Source organism: Cucumis sativus, chromosome 3, assembly GCF_000004075.3.
Source record: "Cucumis sativus cultivar 9930 chromosome 3, Cucumber_9930_V3, whole genome shotgun sequence".
NCBI classification, from domain to species: Eukaryota; Viridiplantae; Streptophyta; class Magnoliopsida; order Cucurbitales; family Cucurbitaceae; genus Cucumis; species Cucumis sativus.
The window spans coordinates 6,363,600-6,385,241 of record NC_026657.2 but is presented as its reverse complement, the minus strand read 5'-3'; the positions used below and the strand labels follow the sequence as shown (position 1 = coordinate 6,385,241).

The window sequence follows — 21,642 nt, the reverse complement described above, 5'->3', positions numbered from 1 at the left end:
CTTCAAAATAGAAATATAGCTATTTCAACATATTTTCATAAATGAAATTGTTTATTATTTTTTCTGAAATTGCCCATATTAGCCCATATTTTTTTATTTTTACTTTCTCAGTTTTCTTTTGACATTTGTTTTGTATTAATTTGAATTTTGATGGCCAACAATATAATGTTGAACGACGTTTTTCCGTTTGTGATTTTATTTTCTTTCATCAACAACCGTTATATTTCATATTGCATTTAATGTTCGATTGATATCCTAAAATTAAGATTAAGACAAGAATAACAAATCATTTTTTCGTATAAAAAAGATGATTAAGACCTTAAAAAATGAGAAAAGAAACAAGGGATGATTAGGACATTAAAAAAGAGAGATGAAACAAACTTACGAAAATATGAATAGTGTATTGAATATATATTACATACCAACAAACTTTTAATGTATGTATCAGTAATATGTCACCAACGCATGTCAAACAACTTTTAAGAGATAAAAAAGGAAAAACACATAAACACATTTTTAGTCCCTATGTGCGTTTGGAAATTACCTTTTTAGTCTCTAATTTTTTAAAAGTATGTTTAAAAGACCCATTAAATAACATTATACTTTTATTTTAAATAATTATGACATTTAAAATTAGAAGAATAGCTTCTAAAAAACATAGGTTCTCTGAAGCTATTTTTAAAATTTTAAATATCATATTATTATTTTTAAAAAATTAAATATAAAATACTTTTAAGACCATATAAATCTACTGAGTTTAGTGTTATAAATATAAGGAGTAAAAAGGTCCATTTTTAAAAATTAGAAACCAAAGACATATATCCATCAAACTTGGAAACTTTTGAAGAGAAAGGAAATTATTAGTAAGAAAGGGGAACTTGACTCTTGAGAGTTACAGTGAGAAACATCAAAAGAGATGGAGACAAGGATAAGCAAGGGGTATATTATCAACTCAAACTTTCAATTCCCATCATTAACTCAAGCCCAATAAGCCAACTCATGGTCACTTGGTTACAAGTTTGAGGATGAAGGATGGGTTGTTTAGAAGAATCATCCCGAACCTAGAAAATGGACCAATGAGCATGAATGAATGAGCAATTAACCCATTAATTGAATCTAAAATAATGACTTTGTTAACCTTTGAATGTTGGGTGGAGACAATTTTTAAAGAAAAATACTTGGATGGTTAAAGAATTAGTATTAGTTTGCAACTTTTTCCGTCTCTCATGTCAAATAAATAATTAAAATATTTCATAAAAGAAATTAAAAGAGTTCATCAAAACACAAAATTTGATCCAACAATATGTGATATTTTTCATTTCTAATTATTTGCTCCTCTAATAATATATAAATATATTTTTTTTTATCAATTCTCCACTGCTCAAACTCAAAGGAAAAAATTCATCTCAATAAAAATATTAATGAATGACGATGCACAATATTTCCCTCATCCTCTCCCAATAAAAAAGAAAAAAAAGGAATATAAAAAAGCTGTGTAGTTTAATTTATTTTGTAAAAGATTTATGAATTTGAGTAAAGCAGGAGACGACAAACACTTGTTTTAAGCCTGCCATAACCATTTGACCAACCCATCTGTGGTACACTAAAGAACAGTATTCGAGGTGACCACAGTCACACGCACTCCAACTTAACCTCATCCTTATTTCCTGAGCTTGGCTTTTCTATTTTTCCTTTTTTCGAATGGGAAATAGGGAAGGTCCTCTTCCATAGTCAGCGACTGCCACTGTACTGCCTGAAATTTTCCTTTGCCTCATTGACCAGTCTGCCATTGTTGATAAAACTGAATATTTCATTAACCGTTGCTGCAATCTGCTCCTCTGATTCTAGCTTACATTCATCTTCTATCTGGTTTCACATGCAACCAACGTAAGACCCTCCTTTTGTTAAAACAATCTTACTCTCAACCGAATCAAAGATCATCATATTTCTTAGCCAACTTACCCACAGGAATGGTACATGTAATTATAAATAATGCATGCTCTTTTCTGTGGGAAAAAGATGAGTCTTGCACTGAAATATTGTTAAATATTTTTTTTAGAAAAAACAAAAAGCAAAAGAAGTAGGAACAGAGCCGGCGTCTTGGAAGTTGAAACTAGAAGCACTGTGCTTGAGTTCCAAAGTCAGACTAGTTGAGGTTGACTACAGACGGAGGACACAGAGTAGTAGTCTACTTTTCCACCCCTCTATCCAAACGCTAAAGAAGAAAAGAAAAGGGCAATAGTAAATAATAGCAGAGCAATACCTTTAGATTGAAGGAGTAAAGCATGGTGGCAGCGGTTTGTGAGGTAATGTTGAGATGCAAAACTGTGAGCCTAAGATCTTCCAAAGCAACAATGACTTTCAACAACTGATCTTGCCTTTTGGGGCACCTTATCTTTAAGTTTACATGGGTTTGAATCATTGTAACCTCAATCTCAGCCACTTCTGACCTGAGCTCGGCGCAAACCCCTTCTCCTATTCTCCTATTTGATGCCACTCGCACTTCTGACTGCTCACCCTTACACTCACCTTCCGCTCCCTTCCTTTCTTTCCTCAGTGCTTCCAAAGATTCAAGTAGCTGCTCCAATTCCTTCACGAAGTCTATTGCGCCCCCAATTATGGATGCCTGGTCACCCTGGTCATGTACACAAAAAAAAACGGGTCAAATCAACATGTGACATTCTTAATTAATCAGTTTTGGAGAAAACAACGTGATCTTTCAAAAATAAAATTTCGATATTTTGTTTTAGTATATACCCTTTGTACATAGGACGTAGGTATGAGAGACTTGATAACGTTGAGATGGTCGTTCATTTGCCGTCTCCGGTTGCGCTCAACAGCAATGTGGGTCATTCTTTGGCACTCTACTTCTTCCTTGTTTTTTGTTGGTTTGGATCTCTTTCGTTTTCTTCTTTCCTTGATGACTGGAGGAGCCTTTGTCATTTGGGTCTGGGATATGCCTTGATTTTGGTTACACTCTGAGAACACTCTGTCCGACTTTGGAGGTTGATTTTGGTCCTTCGTTTCTGAGTTTATTGGTGAAGAAAACAACTGTACAAGCTCCTGAATTTTATTAACCCCCCCTTCCCATGGTTTGGTTAGGTGCTGCAGCTTCAGCAAGCTTTGAAAGTTAGGTTCCTTGAATGATTGCGATTCCACACTCTGCAGCATCTGAAGGAATGGTATTTTATCTTCCAAACTTGAGGTTAGTAAACAAACTTCTTCTGATTCTTCAAATCCCAAGTTTGTGAATTCTTGTTCCGAGCAACCTGTCTCTGAATATTCACCATAAAACTGAAAAGAAGAGAATCCAGAGTGATAAGAGAAATATATAATAAGAAACAAAGCATGTTCATTGTAAGTACAAAGTAGATATTCTAATATCCATCCTGGAGAAATTACACAAAGCCATTCAATGGAAAACATTTGAAGAATTAAATGAATGTAATGCACATGTTCTGAAAAGAAAATTCTAAAAGTGGGTGACAATGAAAAAGGAAAACGGAAATAAATAGAAACAGAGAGGGATAGCATTTATCATACGCAAGGATTAATGGGTCCTTGGAGCCTCTCCATTTGAACGGCAGAGCAGTTCTGAAGTGTGTTAATTTAGCCTTTCTACTTCTCTGTCTAGAGGTAACAACATGCATTCCACAGTGATGCTAACAAAACAATAGCATTAAATGAAAAACCCAATGAGCAGAAGGAGACCCCATATCAGCCCAAAACACATTCCTTCGTTTTGGGAGCAGTTGATACTCTTTATAGAATAATATTAAATGCTATGGCTAGAGGAGAAGAATGTTGTTCTCCGAAGAGGAAGGTGAGAGGTTAAACAGTGATGAAGAGGAGGTGGAATAGGCAGTAAAGACAAACAAAGGGCGATAAATAAATAGATAGAGAGTTCAAGAAGATATACTACAAGTCTCGCATATACTTGAAGCTCAAACTCAAACCAAGTTGATGGATCCGAAAGCAGAGATAAGAGGAAAGAAGGGCGTGTTAGTTTGAATTAGAATGCCCCAAGCATTATTGGCGGTGACAGTTTTGTCCAGCAGCGGAGAGAGACAGTTGTGGGGACTTTCTTTCCCTCTCTCCATAGCTTCAGAAACGAAAGTGAAGTGGCCTACGGAAACGCCCGCCTCCTGAGTGGAGTCAGTGGACTATCGAGTCTGCTGCTCGTCTCATGATGCGTCATTCACATCCCTCTCGTCTTCCTCACATTTGGGTTCCCTTATCTTTTCGGATCACAAATTCCATTACACATTTTCTTCTAAGCTAGTTAAATAATAGCATTTTTAAAAATTACAAATATAATTTGGACTCTCGTAGTTTAAAGACCAATGCTTACAAAATGAGACTTCTATAGTTATTTATTGCTAATATTTTAAATCTAATTGTTATATTTACAATGATTTCTTTTAGTCAAAAATATTTTGGTATATATCATATTTTTCACTAAAAACATGAAGAAAGAGGCTCTTTAGAGTGACTAATAAGTAGACCTTCAAGAATATAAAGATGAAAGTTTGAGGTCTAACTCGCAGTCAATTGGCGATTATATTTCTCTTTTGCCAAGGAATTTATGAAAATTAATATTAAGACATTAATCAAATCCACAATGGCAAAACCTTGGGACAATTTTGGCCATTGACCCAATAGATTTGCTAGGTTTGGAGGATAATTTTTTTTTGTTTCCTTCATGAAAACTTTTTGTTTGATATATTACCCAACCTTCCACATACCGACTTTTTTAATCATCTCACTCTTTGAAAAAGAACAACGAACTCATCCACGTTAGATTTTGCAATGTCTGAAGAAGTGTTTAAATAATTGATGTATTGAGAGAAATAGGAAAAGAATATAGGGGAAGATGATAGAGCCGTGTAAAATAGAGTTCACACATTCATATTTCTTTTATCCATTAGACAAGCATTATATTGGCAGTACAAAGGTGGGAAAGGGCGATGTATAATAATTGGAATGAATATTTGGAAGGAGGCTATACCTACTGGCAATGGTCTTGATTTAGCATTAAATGTGTCGGGACACAAATTTTGTCTTTTTACGTACATAAAATAATCCACATGTAGCCAGTATTGCTTAGTAACCCATTATATGACCATATTAATTAGTCAATTTAGTTAATTACTTTTGCCTATTGTTGGGTGAGGGATCCTAATAACACTCTCGCAGTTATATTAATATTTTGAATTTTGAGGTTATATTTGTGAACTATCTCAGTAGATTATGAAAATTGGAGCTGAGAAATTCCAAATTAGGAAGTATGGGTGAAATAATTGGAACAATGGAAGTGAAGTTTAAGGTAGCTAATTTAAGTTAATGGCAATGAATAAATCAATTAAAAAAGGAAGTCACATGCAAGGGACTGCTGTATACTTTCCTCCTTAACAAGGCAGCGCAGTGCAGTGGCTGCTGGGTGGGTTGGGTTGTCTGTGTAATTCTTTCAAAGACAATCTTTTCAAGGGCCCCTTTCAATTGTCGCCACTTTAGTTACACGCTTCAAACACATACTCTATCCTCTCATTAAGACAAGGAGATTGTCAGGGATTTGAACACATGAATTCTTTAACCAGACCCAAAAACTTAATCTTAGAAATTTAATTTGATATTTACATTAACATTTGGGAGAAGATAGCGTAAGCAATTATTGGTAATCAATAATGAAAAACTAGATATCAACTTTGCAAGGGGGAGAGGCAAGCATGGGAAGTTGACCCACCAAGCCTCTTTTCACACCCACCAACACATCACATTTTACATATACTGAATAACGTCCAGTCTTTAGTGGCCCAGCTTTCCATCTTAGTCTACCCAACAACACTACTCTCAACCCTAAAACTCCAATTGTTTGATCCGTTACCAACCCATTTGCCACCTCCAACGACACTGCCACCGCCCCACCGCCTAGTACTGGAGACATCGCAACTGTGCTCCGCTTTTCGTGAGCCAGCGGAGGCAATATCACCTGCGACGTTATCTGCTGGTTCCTATACGACACAAAGACAGTCAGTCTGTCGTAATAAATGGAAACTCGCCTGTTGGGGTTCCTCGTAACGATTGTGAATTGCATGGTTGTAGACAGCAGCGGAAGAGATGACATGTTGAGGTCATATATTGCGGCTCCAACCACGGTGAATTGAGGGTCAATGGGGCGGTAGACAAGCCACAGAGTGAGAGCCACGACACCAATTACGAGGAGGAAGATGGAGATGCATGCGCAAACAGAGCGGCGAGTTCTTTTTGAGTAGTATCGGGATGAGAATCTTGCTCTGTTCTTTTCTTCTTTCAAATCCTTCTGATCATGGACATCGCCCTGCTCTTCGTTTCTTTCTGCCATGGCTAGACTAACATCTAGAGGGGAGGGTTTCCTAAAGAAAAAGTCCGGTCCTTGTGCTCTTACAGAAAAGTCCTATAAATATTAAGGGGAAAGTTAAATATAAAGAATAAGGATCGATGCCTCTGTGATAAAATGAAATAGAAAGTGAAAAAGGAGCTGGGGAGAGAGAATCCGGAAAATCATTCATGTAAGTAAATGTAAAAATGCTCAAGGGGAAAAGTTAACTGTGGGAACAAGGATCAATACTTTTGTGGAAAACATGGAATAGAAAGTAGCCAATGGAAGAAAAAAAATTGGGAAGACTGGAGAATTTATTCGGAATATTAAGTTTTTATAGATATGTAAAAAGGCTCCGGGAAAAAGATATCCATGGTTAAAAGTTTTCAAAAACTTTAAAGCATGATATCCTTCCATTTCTGAAGTTTTAATATGTTTATATTCCTAACTTTTGTGTTTCCTATTTTAATCTCTAAACTCACATAGTTACTTGTCCACATATATCAACTTACATCTCATTAATTGATTAAAACAAAATAAATGTCAGGACTAAAATATATTTTTTTTCTTTCTTGTAAAAAAATTGTTTTCTTTATTCAGAATATAGAATTGATATTTTAGAAGTTCAAATATCAAAATAAAATATAAAATTGAAAGTTTGAAGATAAAAAGTAAACATTTTAAAAATCTGAAAATAATATTTAAATCGATACGTAAGAAAATTCTAAATGGGACAAATTAATCTCAAATGTATGTGCATGAGAGAGTATAAGGTGGCCGGGTTGTCTTGTTTACAGATGTGTTAGGTTTTGGAGTATGTGAGATGGGCAGATTTGTTCTATAACTAGAATTATATTTACATGGAGGCTAGTTAGATCCCACGTCTCCCCTAGCTGATGCTGTTCAACACGCGTTTCTATTCACACTTAACAAATGTACGTCAGAAATGTGGCCATGTACGTGTTTCCTGATGCTTTTAGTTTTACTGTTAATATAAAGCTAGCCAAACTATCCACGCATTTGACAGATTTCATATGTTGAACAGTGGCAAATCTAGAAGGCTGTAAAAATACATCCTAACCCTTTGTTGAAGAAAGAACTGTAAAAATGTTCGTTTATAACAACCTTAAAAAGACTTACAAAGCAAATTGATCAAGGCATTGTGTCCTAAACAAAGTTGGGTGATTCAATTTTCTTTGAAACCTTAGCAATTCATGCAAGTCCAAAGGTTCAACACTGTATTCACAAAATCCACAAATAAAATCCAACGAACAAGATATGAAAAGAAGTCTCTGATATTCCTTTCTGTCACAATCAAAGAGTAGATAGCCATAATATCACCTATCATCTTCTATAGAATAGAAAAAGGTTCCTGGCACATTAAAGCCAATAATAATTGCTCCTGAATAAACTTGTCCCCGTGGAAGAAAACACCAACCATTGTTACGAACACCTGACTATAAACAAAAGGCCTTAAGCTCAGTGCGACATCGCACAACTGCCCAATCTTTCCAGCTAAAGTGGAACAGCGATGGCAACACAAAAAGTGATTTGATATCTCAGGCTGTTTGGTACGATGATCGTGAATTTGGTTGAACATCTCTGCTTCGAACATAGGTCAGAAATTGATGAGGTATTTCTGCTAGCAGTGCTTGAACCATAGAAACCCCTCCATTTATAAGTGTAATGTGTTAGCTACAAGCATGATGGGAGTTCACCCTATATCATATCATAGTCAGATCCAAATTTCATTTCAGAGAATCACTCACCCTGTACATCCCGAAATGGAACAAACTGGACTATATCTCGTGAAGCAACACGTCCAGTTGTACTTTCAAGTCTCTCTCCCTTGTCCGCATCTAAAACCTGTGCAGTGTTGTTATTGAATTAGCTCCAATCCAATATAATAGGGAATTCAAAAAGAGACCTAACAATTCATTATAATTAACAGAAAGGTTGTGTGAGACGCCCAGTTAGGGAAATAGAAGAATTATTAGTAGAAAATTAATATTGTTATTAGTTGGAGCATATTAGTAAATATTTAGTATGTTGGTTAGGTCTTTTTTTTATAGGAGGGGTTGGGGAAGGGTGTGAGGAGTTTTGTGTGGGATTTCCTAATTGGGAAATTTGGGGATAGTCTAATCCTCATGAAAGGCTAGGGGTTACATCGTTACTTTCTTATGACATTATAGCATATTTCAATACATTTTATTCATTTCCATATTTTATTGTTCTTGAGTTCATCTTGCGTTCTTGAGGTAACTCTTGTTAGGTTGGGTACCTAACACAGGTTGTAACTCTGATTTAAGGTCTATGAGTATTCGCATCTTATTTCAAGAGTATTCCAAAGATTACTATGCTCAGCTCTAAGAAAAAAAGCCAAGACCGGGAAGGAGTGCAAAACGAGACTAAGAAGGAGAGGGAAAGGCTTCAGTTCTCATATCTATCCCTTAAAGGTGTGCTTTCGAGGAAATACAGTTGAAGAACGTATGATGTAACAAAACCAATCTAACTAGAGCTAAGCCTGAACATTTTCTTGGTTGAGAACTAGAAACGGGTAAGATAAATAAAACAGGTCTCCAAAACAACCAAGATTAGTGGAAACAAGTAAACTCCCAGCTAGTAAAAGTGTTTTCCTTGTGGCTTCTTCACATCACAAACTTGTTTAGCGCCAATTGTGCTGAATGCCGTAATATCAATTGACAAGGGGTAGAATAAGAAAATTAGATACCTCCATTTCTTTAAAGTCGGCTCCACCCACTCCAACAATGAGAATGGACAGTGGCAGATCGGATGCCTTAACAAGAGCATCTTTAGTTTCTTGGAGATCGGTTACCACTCCATCCTACAGATAATTGGCATCATCATAAACAAAATTACAAAAATTGATGCTTATCCATGGCATTTTTCAATATTCGTGGAAAAATAAGTATATGTAATATGCCACCATGACAAGTAATAGTGGGCAAACTAGGGTAAAAATTTCACTCATAATGCACCAAGCATGCACCAAAAAAAAAAAAAAAAAATGAAAAAACGAGATTACAAATTTATTGTCCAAAATAACTAGGAGGTGGTTTACTGCTCTTACAGTGATTATTAGCAATACAAAGTACTTCCGCGCACCATTTGCAAGAGACTGACTGGCAATTAATGCAGCATTGTTAATCACAGGCCCAAAAAGAGTTGGTCCTGCAAGAGACACATTATGGAGCGCACTTGTATATGCCATCAAAATTCCTTGAGTTCCTTCAACCTAAAAGATAACTTACAATTGTTTAACACAGAAGCACGTTGAATTTGGCAAAATTAATATCCAGGGGAACAGAAAGTGAATTTGTATTATGCAACCGTTCCACCTCGCAGTAGTGACTACTTCCATTCAGGTTGAAACAATGAGAGACTGGACCATCAATAGGCCGTGCTCCAAATCCCCAAGCAGGAAAGCGTTTATCTGAGTCATAAAATTGCAAAACCTCTCCAACTTCTATGATTGCCTGAAACAGTCAATAGAGTAGGTCCCAATCAAACAAGGCAGCTAAAAACTTGTGAGCTTCATATCAGGGGTCCATTTCTCACTTGCTGGTACGAATTTGGCCGTCCTGAAGGATCAATGAAATGCAAGGAATCACGAAGACGAGGGTTTCCATTTGAAGCTGAAAGACAACCATGGAAATTAGATGGTGAGAATGTAGTGCAAGGCTTCATGCAACAGCTAGTCCAGTTCAGCCAGCTGAAGGGGAAGTGGTGAGTTAAATTCTAACGCAAACAAACAGCTAAAAACAAATGCAACAGCTAGTCCAGTTCAGTCAACTGAGAGGGGAAGTGGTGAGTTAAATTCTAATGCAAACAAACAGCTAAAAACCAAGATGACTACTCGATATTTATGTTGAAAAAGTACGCTTCAGAAAACACACTACTGTCAGTGAACCACCATGTTGAAAAAGTAATTAGTTACTGATCAACTCAGTAACTAATAATTTGGAGAATAAAAAATTGTAGTAGTCTAGAATTATGATTTTATTGTAAAAAAAATACTAATAAACCTGTGAAATCAACAGCCACCATGAAGTTCATTTCATAGCCACCAGCCAAGTAATCAAGGAATGTTTGTTGACCACTCTCCAAGAATTTGTCCACAAATAGCTGGCTTTTTAGTGCCTGCAATGAAATCAAAACTCAAATAAAAATCGACTGTAACAACCATGAATTTAAAAGAAAAGTGAGATCATTAGGAGTTCTATTTTAGACTTTGTTATGGTAATCATGTCCAGCAGAAGGAAGTAAGAACAGACTATCTCCCTCCCCACTAAAAGAAAGCTTCTCCAACTCCACAAGCGTTTTTCGAACTTTTCTGATGAGCAAGTGAACAGAAAAAACCACAATGAAATACGTGTACTAAAAGACTAGTGGAAATTTGAGAAAAAAAATACACTGGAAACATAATTTCCCTACTTACCCAATCAGTTCGTGCTTCCCATTGCTGTTGAAGTTAAAACACTCTATTATTAAGGGGATGTCCTGCAATTAAATACACAAATCAACAAGAAAGCAGAAAATCAGATGCTCCCTTTTTTAAAAAAGAAAAGAAAAGAAGAATTTTCATTGAAATAATGAAAAGAAACTAATGCTAAAATAATACAAGATACAAGTAGCACAAATAATCACAAAACAACACTTAAACCAAAAAATAAAAGCATGCCTGATATGAACCAGGACGCCCTTATGTTGCCTCCGAGACCAATCACTCGTTCCAGAACCAAGAAACTACAATTAGCACTGAATTCTCACATTCAAGAGGAAATGCACTCAATTGAGGAGATTCAAGTAACAATAATTTATTAGAAGATTTATAATTGGAGTCAGTTGACTCTACAGGAGGGAACGAATTGACCTTTGACATCTCATGACTTCAAGACTGTTTTACAAGGCTTTGATTTGGATTCGAGAATCCTTCAAAGGAAGGATGATATGAATTGATCAAACATTAAATTATTAATTAGATTTTAATTTAATAATTGGGATGTAATTTTAATATTTTCCAGTTTTATCCTTTTTAAAAACGTGCAAGTAGGTTAATTTATTCTTTTCACAATGCATTAGAGTTTTATTGGGAGGCTATTAAAGTCTTGCCTTTAGGTTGTTTCAAGTTAGTTTTTGACAATTAAAATTTTAGGGCTCTTTTACCCATAGAAATTCTCTTGTAGATGAAAAAGTCTCATCACCACCTTTTTACAATTTTTGATTCAGGGTTGCATACCAAGAACATTCGGGTAAGTTCGGTCAACTTGCTTGTGGAGTGTTTAAACTTGGAGTGAGGAACTAGTTCTCCTTATCTCTTGGTCTTCGATCAAAGGGTATACAATCTAATCCATTCCCTTGGATTGTTAAGTAGATTTGGGGGTTTTAGAATTTGATCTTAGTGGTTCACCAATTGGGTTCCTAATTATTAAATCCAAAGACCAATGCCTAAAATAAAGCCTTTTGGTGAATACTCTTCCACGGAAACCCACCATCATGCCAAATAAAATCGTAATTGTTGTCAATACAATATGACGTAGAGCATCCTCCTTTCTTGATGTTTCTTTAAGTTCTTTAGTATTTCTTCAGCTAAGTCTTAAATATCTTGAATTACTGTTCCTGTATTATTTTAAGATTAGTTATTCTTTAGTTAAAACTTGTGTATCTTGAGTTACTGAACTTGTATCTTGAGTTAGTTATAAATAAACTAACTCAGCTCCAAGTTAGTTCTAAAACAACTAACTTCTAACAACTCTTGTAAACTTCCAGCCTACAAAAGGGTTTCTCCTCTCATTAATAAATCATCATCGGAAGTATTATTCATAAAATTCCTAAGCTTTGCAATTACTGGAACACAACAATTTTTTACTTCTATCCTACTCAAACCAAAGAAAATAAGAGAGCCATCGGAGAAGAAGGTAGATGTTCTCCATTGTTTGAACCTTAGTTTTCTAGAAAAAAGAATGATCTGCACTCAAAATGACAAAACTCAGTCTTAAACTACCAAGATGACTCTTGGGTTGTAAAGCACATGATGCACCAATTCTCGAACTTTTGGAGTTTTGGACAACTTACAAAACAATGAACTGCAAGGGTAGATGAAATACAAGAGCACAAGAAGTATAATAGGATTTCTAATGATCCATTACAACTAAATCACATCAGTGATTGGCCCGGGCCCATGGTTGTGTGTGTGTGTGGGGGGAGGGAGGGGTGAGAATGTCATTTTTTAAGTGTTAGGAGGTATATTGTACCTTGCTTCCAACTTGTTGCATATTCAAGAATATAGACTTCCATGTGGGATTCAAATCATTCTTTATGACTTCAGTTTTGCAAATTGGAATTGAGCCCTTACTCTCCACAGATTTTGAAATAACCAGAAAAGGGTCCTATACCATGAATCAGAAATGCAACAAACATAATTCACATTCCTTTTATAGATACCAAAAGAAAATGAATTAACAGACTGCATACAATTCTTGAGAAGAGATCCTTGTGTTCCAAGTCTGAACACCTTAATATTATCTCCATTGTGGTCTTCGAGCTAACACACTCCTCAGCATGAACGGTAAGTTTTCCACAGTGGCGTGGCGAACTGGAGCTGGTTGACTCTTCTCTATATACAAGATCCAATATAAGTGACCTGTCTGATTGAGTAACTATCTGCAAGATAGAAAAGGCTAGTGACGAACATAAATCTGAATACACAAACTACATAATTCACCTTAGAATGCAAATAAGATCCCTCTGCATTGCTACGGAAACTGAAAGCATACTAAATCTTCAATAGCCACATTCAGCCTATAGCAATCAAATCGTATGCAAGTGAATAATCATCATGATAGAATATGCATTTCAAACTACATGCATTACCTCAGATAGTACACAAGTTGCTTCACCAAGATATTGCTGTTCATCTAGCTTCAGCATCTGCATGATAGATTATGCATTATTAGCAAACTCTTGTGGTTTATGATTACAATGTAGCAACCAGCAAGTATAATGCTTTTATAACAATTTGTTTGAATAAAAAACAACATCAAGTGAACATGGTTAAGGATTGATATCTAGTAGGGATAAGAAGATTTTTCTTTTTTTTGGGGTGGGGTGGGGTGGGGTGGGGTGGGGGGGATATATGTAGTCAAGATTGATACCTTTACTCCTAGGTTCTGATATTGAGTATCCACATCATATACAAAAAACCTGTCATAACATATTAATGCTTCAATTATCACAGAACCAGTAAGATCTACATCTGATGAATTAGACATAGCAAGAAGACCATTTAAACTTACACCAAAGTTTGCACAACCTCAAATTGATAGGTAATGTTAAGCTTATGAATCCATTTTGGATTTAAGGAATTTTGAACTACTTCTGTGCGATGAAGTTCTTCTAGTGTTCCATCCTTTCCTTTTATGTAGATAACCAGCATTGGATCACTCTGAGGAAAATAAACTTTTTTCTGAGAGTTTATTGGGGAAGGAATGGAATCAATAAATAGACGGGTATTATCATTAATAAATCCAAAGTAAACCAAACTTGCAAAACATGTGACTTCTGAGAAAATATACATCAACTATCTTCAATCACTTAAGAGCTCCAGAAATGAAAGTAATTCCGCAACTTGATTCTATCTTTTCACTCATGAAACGTGAAAGTACTACAACAACCTTGTAAACTCAGGTATAAGGATGTGTAATATATGAACGGCATTTTTTCAAAGGAATAAAAAGGCCCATATGAATATATCTTGGATGAAATCATTTTTCAAGATGCAGTCTTTTGACATCCATCAAAGAGATACTGACCTTGGAAAATATATCACGGTCGCGCAAGTTGGATGCAGAGACTGAAAGCTGCCATTAGAAGAGGAGAAAAAATAGGAAGAAGAAACAAATTAGATGGCTATAAATTACATGAAGTTAAGAATAAGCAACAACGGAGGAAGCAACCATGGCTACATCTACAGCAAATCTAACATGTATACCCCCAGAAGATAATACAACCCAATTGGAAACAGCAACAGAGAATAAAGGATGGGGGCACTAAACACACGAAGGAGTAGAGTGGGTACAACCAAATAATTGAATGAAGCAGGTGAAAAAGGAGGAAGAGAACCTCGATTTGGGAATAGAGGCCTCGATAGCCTCGAGATAACAAGAAACAATCTATGGCAACATTGGAAGTAGTACTTTGGGAGAAGGCAGTACCACCAATGGCAGACTGGCCAGCCGCTTCGTTGGAAAAGCAATTGCCCATTATCCAAAAGTAAAGAGCTTAAGGATGGGAGTGAGGGATAGTTGCCTCCAACTGATCGAAACAACTGTGCTACAACCAAAAATTAATAACTTAACATATCATAACCTCAACTACTCCAATGATACTGATATCCATATCCCATTGGTAATGCTCACACCGCCAACCTCTAATCATTCTCTCATACTGCCAACATTGCTCTGCAGTAAACCATTTAAATGGAAGGGGCAATGATTTGCTGGAAGAGAAAAAAATTATGGAGATCAAATTATGGCATATGTACCTGGATACAAAGATAACACATGATCAAATTCAATCTGTAACATTTTTTTTATAAGAAAAGTTCAATCTGTAACTTTAATTCATCACTAAACTTAGTAGAGAAAGACACCTTTAAAGAGTTCTAAAACCCAATATCAAATGATACCTAATTACAATAACAACATGAATGAGATAAACTAAAACTAATCTCCATTCACTGAAAGCAAATATGGCTTATTTAGCAAGCCGCCCAGACTAACTGAAACAATCATCTATGACAAGCCGATGAACTAGAATCACATAATTAAACAATTGATTGGAAATGCAGAACAAATCAAATGTGTCATGATTCCCAGTTCGAAAATTTTCTAGGATAGACTTATATGAACTTCTCAAGGGAATTCTCAAGTTTTATGTTGTCTTTCCTAAGATTTAATTTAAGTCAATAATGGAGGCAAAATGGATGAATACATAAAAGGAAAAGATTATATCAAAGAAAGCAGGAGAGAAAGAAATAAGAGAGCGATGCTTTGATTGTGTTAGTGTTTAATTAAGAAGAAAAAGTTTTTTGTATTTCTTTTCAGAAAAGGAAAAAAGAAGAAAATGTAGAGCTCTCCACTTAAGTAGTGGGTGATCAACAAAATATCTTATATTTTTCCAGGCCACCTATGACTTTGTCGATAACTGCCTCAAAGTGTCCCATAGTGACCAATCTACTTTCGTTTCTAGCAGCAATTAAAGCAGTAGCTTCACTGCAAACATTCACAATGTCTCTCCAGCAAATCCAGGAGTCAAAGCAGCAAGTCTCTGCGAAAAGTAAGATGGCTCTTGATCAAACTTTAACTACTTAAGATAACTTTAAAAAACCAGTCATCAGGTTAGAGCCCAAGGCACAGAATACAACAAATCAAACAGATGGAACATTTGCAAATGTAATAGTGGAGACGTGGAAGAAAAAAAAAAAAGAGCCTAGAGAAGTCAATGGCGATATAGAGACAGGGAATAAGACCCTTCTGAATTGGAGCATTGGCTGCTAAGGAAGTAGGGGAAGGAATACGCCTTCGATACTGAGCATGGTAAATTGACTTATTATCGATCAAGGAGTCCACACTCGTCCTCTTGCAAGGCTTTCCACGACCCATCATCCGGATAAGTCCTTTCGACGCAGTAAGTAGCCACTGACACAGTCTTCTTCATCGGCTTCCTCATCAACCGCCAATTCTCGCCATCGTACGAGATACAAGAAAATAACAATGATAGTAAATACATAAAAGCACGAATCTGACCTTAGTTTCGGCATTTCTTATTCCCGCTAAGAACTTCACAAGCGACGGTAGCTAACGACGAGCGAAATCGAAGGCTAAGAACTACACCAACGGCGTGAAAACTAGGGCCAATAACTTCGGAAACCACAAGAAATCTAGGGCTGGATGACTAAGAAAAAAAAAATATCAGAAAGGGAGGTTACGAAATCGGGAAGGGAGAGGGAGGGTTGCTAAAACACGTTTGAATTTGAAACGACCATTTTGCCCTTGAGAAATTCAAAAGTCACATTTCTCTTATTTTCTTTTAGAAATACTAATAATCAATCCGTGTCATGCACGTGAAAATCAAACATGAAGAAATTATAATTTGCATTTAGTTTTCCCTTCAACCTTTCTCTCACAGCTAGTTTTGAGAATTCTAATTTGCACTTATGTTCTCCTTTGTTCTTCTTGTCTTCTTCACATAAAAAGAATGATCAAATTTCTATAAACTATTCTACCATTTCTCCCACGGATGGTTCTTCCTATAATTACATCTCTTTGTTTTTTCATCCTCCTTTACTATTTCGTCCCCTTTGTTTTCTTCACCCTACAAGCCTCCTCCTCTTTTGCCTACTTTTTTGTGAGAAGAATGTTGAGTGGTGGTGGTTGCTTCAGAGTATCAATTACTAAGAGTGCGAGGAAGACAGACACTAGAAAATATTAAAAGAATCAGGGACAACACCGCAACAATTATGAGATTACTCACAGACTTCCTTTTCTGGTTACATTTCTCACTTTCTTTCTTTTCTTTTCTTTTTTAATCTTATTTGCTAACTATGTTGCAATATTTTCTCTTTTAGGTTGTTTTTTTTTTTTTTGAAGGTTTTTCCTTTTCACAATCCTCTTTATTTAGGTATGTTTGCCATATTATAAGTAGGAAGTTTGAGTTATTTGTTAGATTATATTGCTGTTAATTTGTTTGAGAATACTTTTGAAGTTCTGTTCACTTTGAAACGAATGTATTTAAATTAGTGCATGTATTCATATTTGGTTGTTTATGTTGGGGCTGCTGCAAGTAATGTTCTCTTGTCGCGGCACAACTTAAATTTGGGTCCAGATGCAACTATTGAAACATTACAGGAAATATTGTTATCTCTGGGTTGATTGATTCGAATAGTAATGTTGATGTAAATAGTCTTCTTTTGCATGCTATATGAAAATTTTCTCCCACCCTCGTTTCACCTAGTTTAGTTCTTTGATATATACTTGTTGGTTAATAGAATAAAGATGCTGCTTTTGTTGAGAATCAACAGCAGAACATTGATGATGCCATTTGATTGGCCGCCACGTCTAGCAATAGGGATAGATGTAAATATTAAGTTTAGAGGGTAGTAGCCACCTAGTCCTTTTATTTTCGTCTACCTTTTGTAACGAAGTTTAATGTTATTTGTAGAATTAATGATTTTTAGTTCACTCCAGAATATTATGCGATTTTTTTGACTTGTTGGACATTCCTCTATATCATCATTGGATAGTTGATCCACATGTTCTTATATACTTTCTTTCTTCTAATTGCTATAGCCTACAAAGAAACGACCCAATTTAGAACAATGTCAAAAAGTCTAAAAAATTCACATATAATTACTAGATGGTCTTAATTGGAGTAATATTAAAGTTTTTTTCCTACAAAAACTAATCAGTGATGCCCTAAACTCATTTTTATTTATTTATTTTTGTTTCAAAACTTGTCTTCGAAGGGTTTAATATTTTTTTTCATCTTGCACTTATTTATCTTCATGGTTGTGGGCTGATAGTGTGACATCATATCTTTTGCATACTCTATGACCCAAAAAAATAGCCTAAGGGCCGAGATTGGCACTTGTTGTGGAGGATTATGGTAGTACCCAAAAGGTTTGCAAAATGGTCAAAGCTATAGCCTACAAAGAAATGATCGAATTTAGAACAATGTCAAAAAGTTTAAAAAATTCACATCTAACTACTAGGTGGTCTCATTTTGAGTAATGTTAAAGTTTTTCCTACAAAAACTGATTAGTGTTCTTCAGACTCATTTTTTATTTTTGTCATGAGACTTGTCTTCGAATGATTTTTTTTTTTTGTTTTCATCTTGCACCTCTTTAGCTCAATGATTGTTGGCTAATAAGTGTGACATCATATCTTTTGCATACTCTATCACAAATAAAAATAACATAAGAGTCTGGATTGATGCTCATTAGTGGTGGACTATGGTAGCACCCAAAACATTTGAAAAATGGCCAATGCTATAGCCTACAAAGAAACGACCCAATTTAGAACAATGTTAAAAAGTAAAAAAAAATTCACATCTAAACACTTGGTGGTCTTTTAAAGTTTTTTCTCACAAAAACTGACTAGTGATGCCCGAGACTCACTTTTTATTTTTGTTCCAAATCTTGTCTTTGAAGGGTTTAATTTTTTTTTTTTTTTTCATCTTTCATCTATTTATCTCAATGATTGTGGGGTGATAAGTGTAGCATACTATATTTTGCATATGATCTATGATCCAAAAAAATATTCTAAAGGTCGGGATTGGTGCTCGTTAGTAGTGTACCATGGTAGCACCCAAAACTTTCAAAAAATGGTCATGATATAACCTACAAAGGAACGATCCAATTTAAAATAGTGTCAAAAAGTTTCAAAAATTCACATCTAATTACTAGGTGGTCTCATTTTGAGTAATATTAAAATTTTTCTCACAAAAACTGAGCAGTGATGCATCATACTCATTTTTTATTTTTGTCCCAAAACTTTTCTTGGATGGGTTTAGTTTATTTATTTTTATCTTGCACCTCTTTAGCTCAATGATTGTGGGCTGATAACTTTTGCATCCTATCTTATGCATACTATATGACACATAAAAATAGCCTAGAGGTCTGAATTAGTGCTCGTTAGTGGTGTACTATGGTAGCAACCAAAACATTAGAAAAATGACCATACTATAGCCCACAAAGAAATGATCTAATTTAGGACAATGCCAAAATTTTTAGCAAATTCACCTCTAACTACGTGGTCTCATTTTAAGTAATCTTAGAGTTTTTCCCACAAAAACTGACGAGTGATGCACCATACTAATTTTTTATTTTTGTCCCAAAACTTGTCTTCGAAGAGGTTAATTTTTTTTATCTTCCACCTTTATAGCTCAATGATTATGGGTTGATAAGAGTGGAACCCTATCTTTAGCATAGTATATGACACAGAAAAATAGCCTAAGGATCGAGATAGGTGCTCGTTAGTGGTGTACTATGGTAGCACCTAAAACGTTAGAAAAATGGACATGCTATAGCCTATGAAGAAAGGACCCAATTTAGAATGATGTCAAAGGTATTGAAAATTCACATCTAACTACTGGATTGTCTCATTTTGAGTGATATTAAAGTTTCTTGCCCACAAAAGTCAAAAGGTGATGCCCGAGACTCCTTTTTTATTTTCGTGCCAAAACGTTTAAAAAAGGACCAATGCTATATCCTACGAAGAAAAGACCAAATTTAAAACTATGTCAAAGGTCTCGAAAATTCACGTCTAACTATTGGGTGGTCTCGTTTTTAGTGATATTAAAGTTTTTTGTCTAAAAAAGCTAAATAGTGATGCCCAATACTCAATTTTTATTTTCGTCCCCAAACGTTGAAAAAGGACAAACGCTATAGCCTACGAAGAAAGGACCCAATTTAGAACAACATCAAAGCTCTCGATAAATAGTTATTTTCTTTCATTTTGTTGAATCTATTTCGACCAATGATAGTTGCCAGATAAAAGTGGCAACCCATCTATATTGCAAACTGTATGACACAGAAAAATAGCCTAGGGCCTAGGGGTCGGGTAGGGCTCATTGGTGGTGTAAAACGGTAGCACAAAAAACGGTCCAAAAATTACCAATGCTTTAGCCAACAAAAAAATGGTCGATTTTTAACCATGCGAATTAAGTCCCAAAAATTCACAGATAACTACTAGGTGGCCTCACTTTGAGTAATATGAAAGTTTTTTCCCACATAACCAGCTCGGAGATGCCCCGGACTCAGTTTTTATTTTTCTCACACTACTTTTCTTCCAATGGTTCAGTTGTGTTTCTTTGATCTTGTGGAACCTATTTGGACCGATGATAGCCGGCGGATAAGTGTCGAAACCCATCTATATTGCACCCTGTATGACTCAGAAGAAAATCCCAAGGACTAGGGGTCGGGTGGGGCACGTTCGTGGTGCAAAACGGTAGCGCCAAAAACGGTCCAAAAATGGCCAATGCTTTCGCCTACGAAATATCGGCCGATTTTTAACCATGCGAATAAAGTCCCGAAAATTCACAGATAACTACTAGGCGGCCTCACTTTGAGTAATATGAAAGTTTTTTCCCACAAAAACAGCTCGGAGATGCCCCGGACTCAGTTTTTATTTTTCTCACAATACTTTTCTTCCAATGGTTCAATTGTGTTTCTTTGATCTTGTGGAACCTATTTAGGCCGATGATAGCCGGCGGATAGGTGTGGAAACCCATCTATATTGCACCCAGTATGACACAGAAAAAAAGCCCAGGGCCTAGGGGTCGGGTGGGGCTCGTTCGTGGTGCAAAACGGTTGCGCCAAAAACGGTCCAAAAATGGCCAAGGCTTTCGCCTACGAAATATCGGCTGATTTTTAACCATGCGAGAAACGTCCCGAAAATTCACAGATAACTACTAGGCGGCCTCACTTTGAGTAATATGAAAGTTTTTTCCCACAAAAACAGCTCGGAGATGCCCCGGACTCAGTTTTTATTTTTCGTCACAATACTTTTCTTCCAATGGTTCAATTGTGTTTCTTTGATCTTGTGGAACCTATTTAGGCCGATGATAGCCGGCGGATAAGTGTCGAAACCCATCTATATTGCACCCTGTATGACACAGAAAAAAAGCCCAGGGCCTAGGGGTCGGGTGGGGCTCGTTCGTGTTGCACAACGGTTGCGCCAAAAACGGTCCAAAAATGGCCAAGGCTTTAGCCTACGAAATATCGGCCGATTTTTAACCATGCGAAAAAAGTCCCGAAAATTCACAGATAACTACTAGGCGGCCTCACTTTGAGTAATATGAAAGTTTTTTCCCACAAAAACAGCTCGGAGATGCCCCGGACTTAGTTTTTATTTTTCTCACAATACTTTTCTTCCAATGGTTCAGTTGTGTTTCTTTGATCTTGTGGAACCTATTTAGGCCGATGATAGCCGGCGGATAAGTGTCGAAACCCATCTATATTGCACCCTGCATGACACAGAAAAAAAGCCCAGGGCCTAGGAGTCGGGTGGGGCTCGTTCGTGGTGCAAAACGGTAGCGCCAAAAACGGTCTAAAAATGGCCAATGCTTTCGCCTACGAAATATCGGCCGATTTTTAACCATGCGAATAAAGTCCCGAAAATTCACAGATAACTACTAGGCGGCCTCACTTTGAGTAATATGAAAGTTTTTTCCCACAAAAACAGCTCGGAGATGCCCCGGACTCA

At 36.1% G+C, this 21,642-nt stretch overlaps 3 protein-coding genes across 15 annotated transcripts; all 3 read right to left on the bottom strand.

Moving 5' to 3' along the window:
• Positions 1–1,383: 1,383 nt before the first annotated feature.
• LOC101219379 (transcription factor bHLH70) lies at positions 1,384–4,238 on the bottom strand. 3 transcript variants are annotated; one of them, XM_004134225.3, is made up of 4 exons: positions 3,544–4,238; positions 2,758–3,294; positions 2,264–2,635; positions 1,384–1,866 (listed from the first exon to the last, which is right to left on the bottom strand). In XM_004134225.3, exons 1-4 carry the CDS (start codon positions 3,574–3,576, stop codon positions 1,732–1,734), a joined length of 1,077 nt encoding a protein of 358 aa, XP_004134273.1. In that variant the 5' UTR covers positions 3,577–4,238; the 3' UTR covers positions 1,384–1,731. The 3 variants fall into 3 exon arrangements, with proteins under 3 accessions (XP_004134273.1, XP_031738938.1, XP_031738937.1); XM_031883078.1 differs by having other exon boundaries at positions 3,920–4,236; XM_031883077.1 differs by having other exon boundaries at positions 2,758–4,236.
• A 1,347-nt stretch (positions 4,239–5,585) lies between these two features.
• Positions 5,586–6,829, bottom strand: LOC101215966 (NDR1/HIN1-like protein 12). Its single transcript, XM_004133707.3, has one exon. It carries the CDS (start codon positions 6,359–6,361, stop codon positions 5,693–5,695), a length of 669 nt encoding a protein of 222 aa, XP_004133755.1. The 5' UTR covers positions 6,362–6,829; the 3' UTR covers positions 5,586–5,692.
• Positions 6,830–7,506: 677 nt separating this feature from the next.
• LOC101215724 (protein BONZAI 2) lies at positions 7,507–16,405 on the bottom strand. Of its 11 annotated transcripts, none has more exons than XM_031883069.1 (19): positions 16,186–16,405; positions 15,566–15,706; positions 14,806–14,921; positions 14,501–14,705; positions 14,191–14,238; positions 13,675–13,844; positions 13,534–13,582; positions 13,253–13,309; positions 12,854–13,042; positions 12,634–12,768; positions 10,818–10,879; positions 10,610–10,712; positions 10,405–10,519; positions 9,938–10,014; positions 9,718–9,855; positions 9,450–9,614; positions 9,090–9,203; positions 8,128–8,224; positions 7,507–8,027 (listed from the first exon to the last, which is right to left on the bottom strand). In XM_031883069.1, exons 4-19 carry the CDS (start codon positions 14,639–14,641, stop codon positions 7,918–7,920), a joined length of 1,770 nt encoding a protein of 589 aa, XP_031738929.1. In that variant the 5' UTR covers positions 14,642–14,705; positions 14,806–14,921; positions 15,566–15,706; positions 16,186–16,405; the 3' UTR covers positions 7,507–7,917. The 11 variants fall into 11 exon arrangements, with proteins under 11 accessions (XP_031738929.1, XP_031738930.1, XP_031738927.1 ...); XM_031883070.1 differs by having other exon boundaries at positions 14,806–14,876; XM_031883067.1 differs by having other exon boundaries at positions 14,501–14,921.
• Between the last annotated feature and the right edge of the window lie 5,237 nt (positions 16,406–21,642).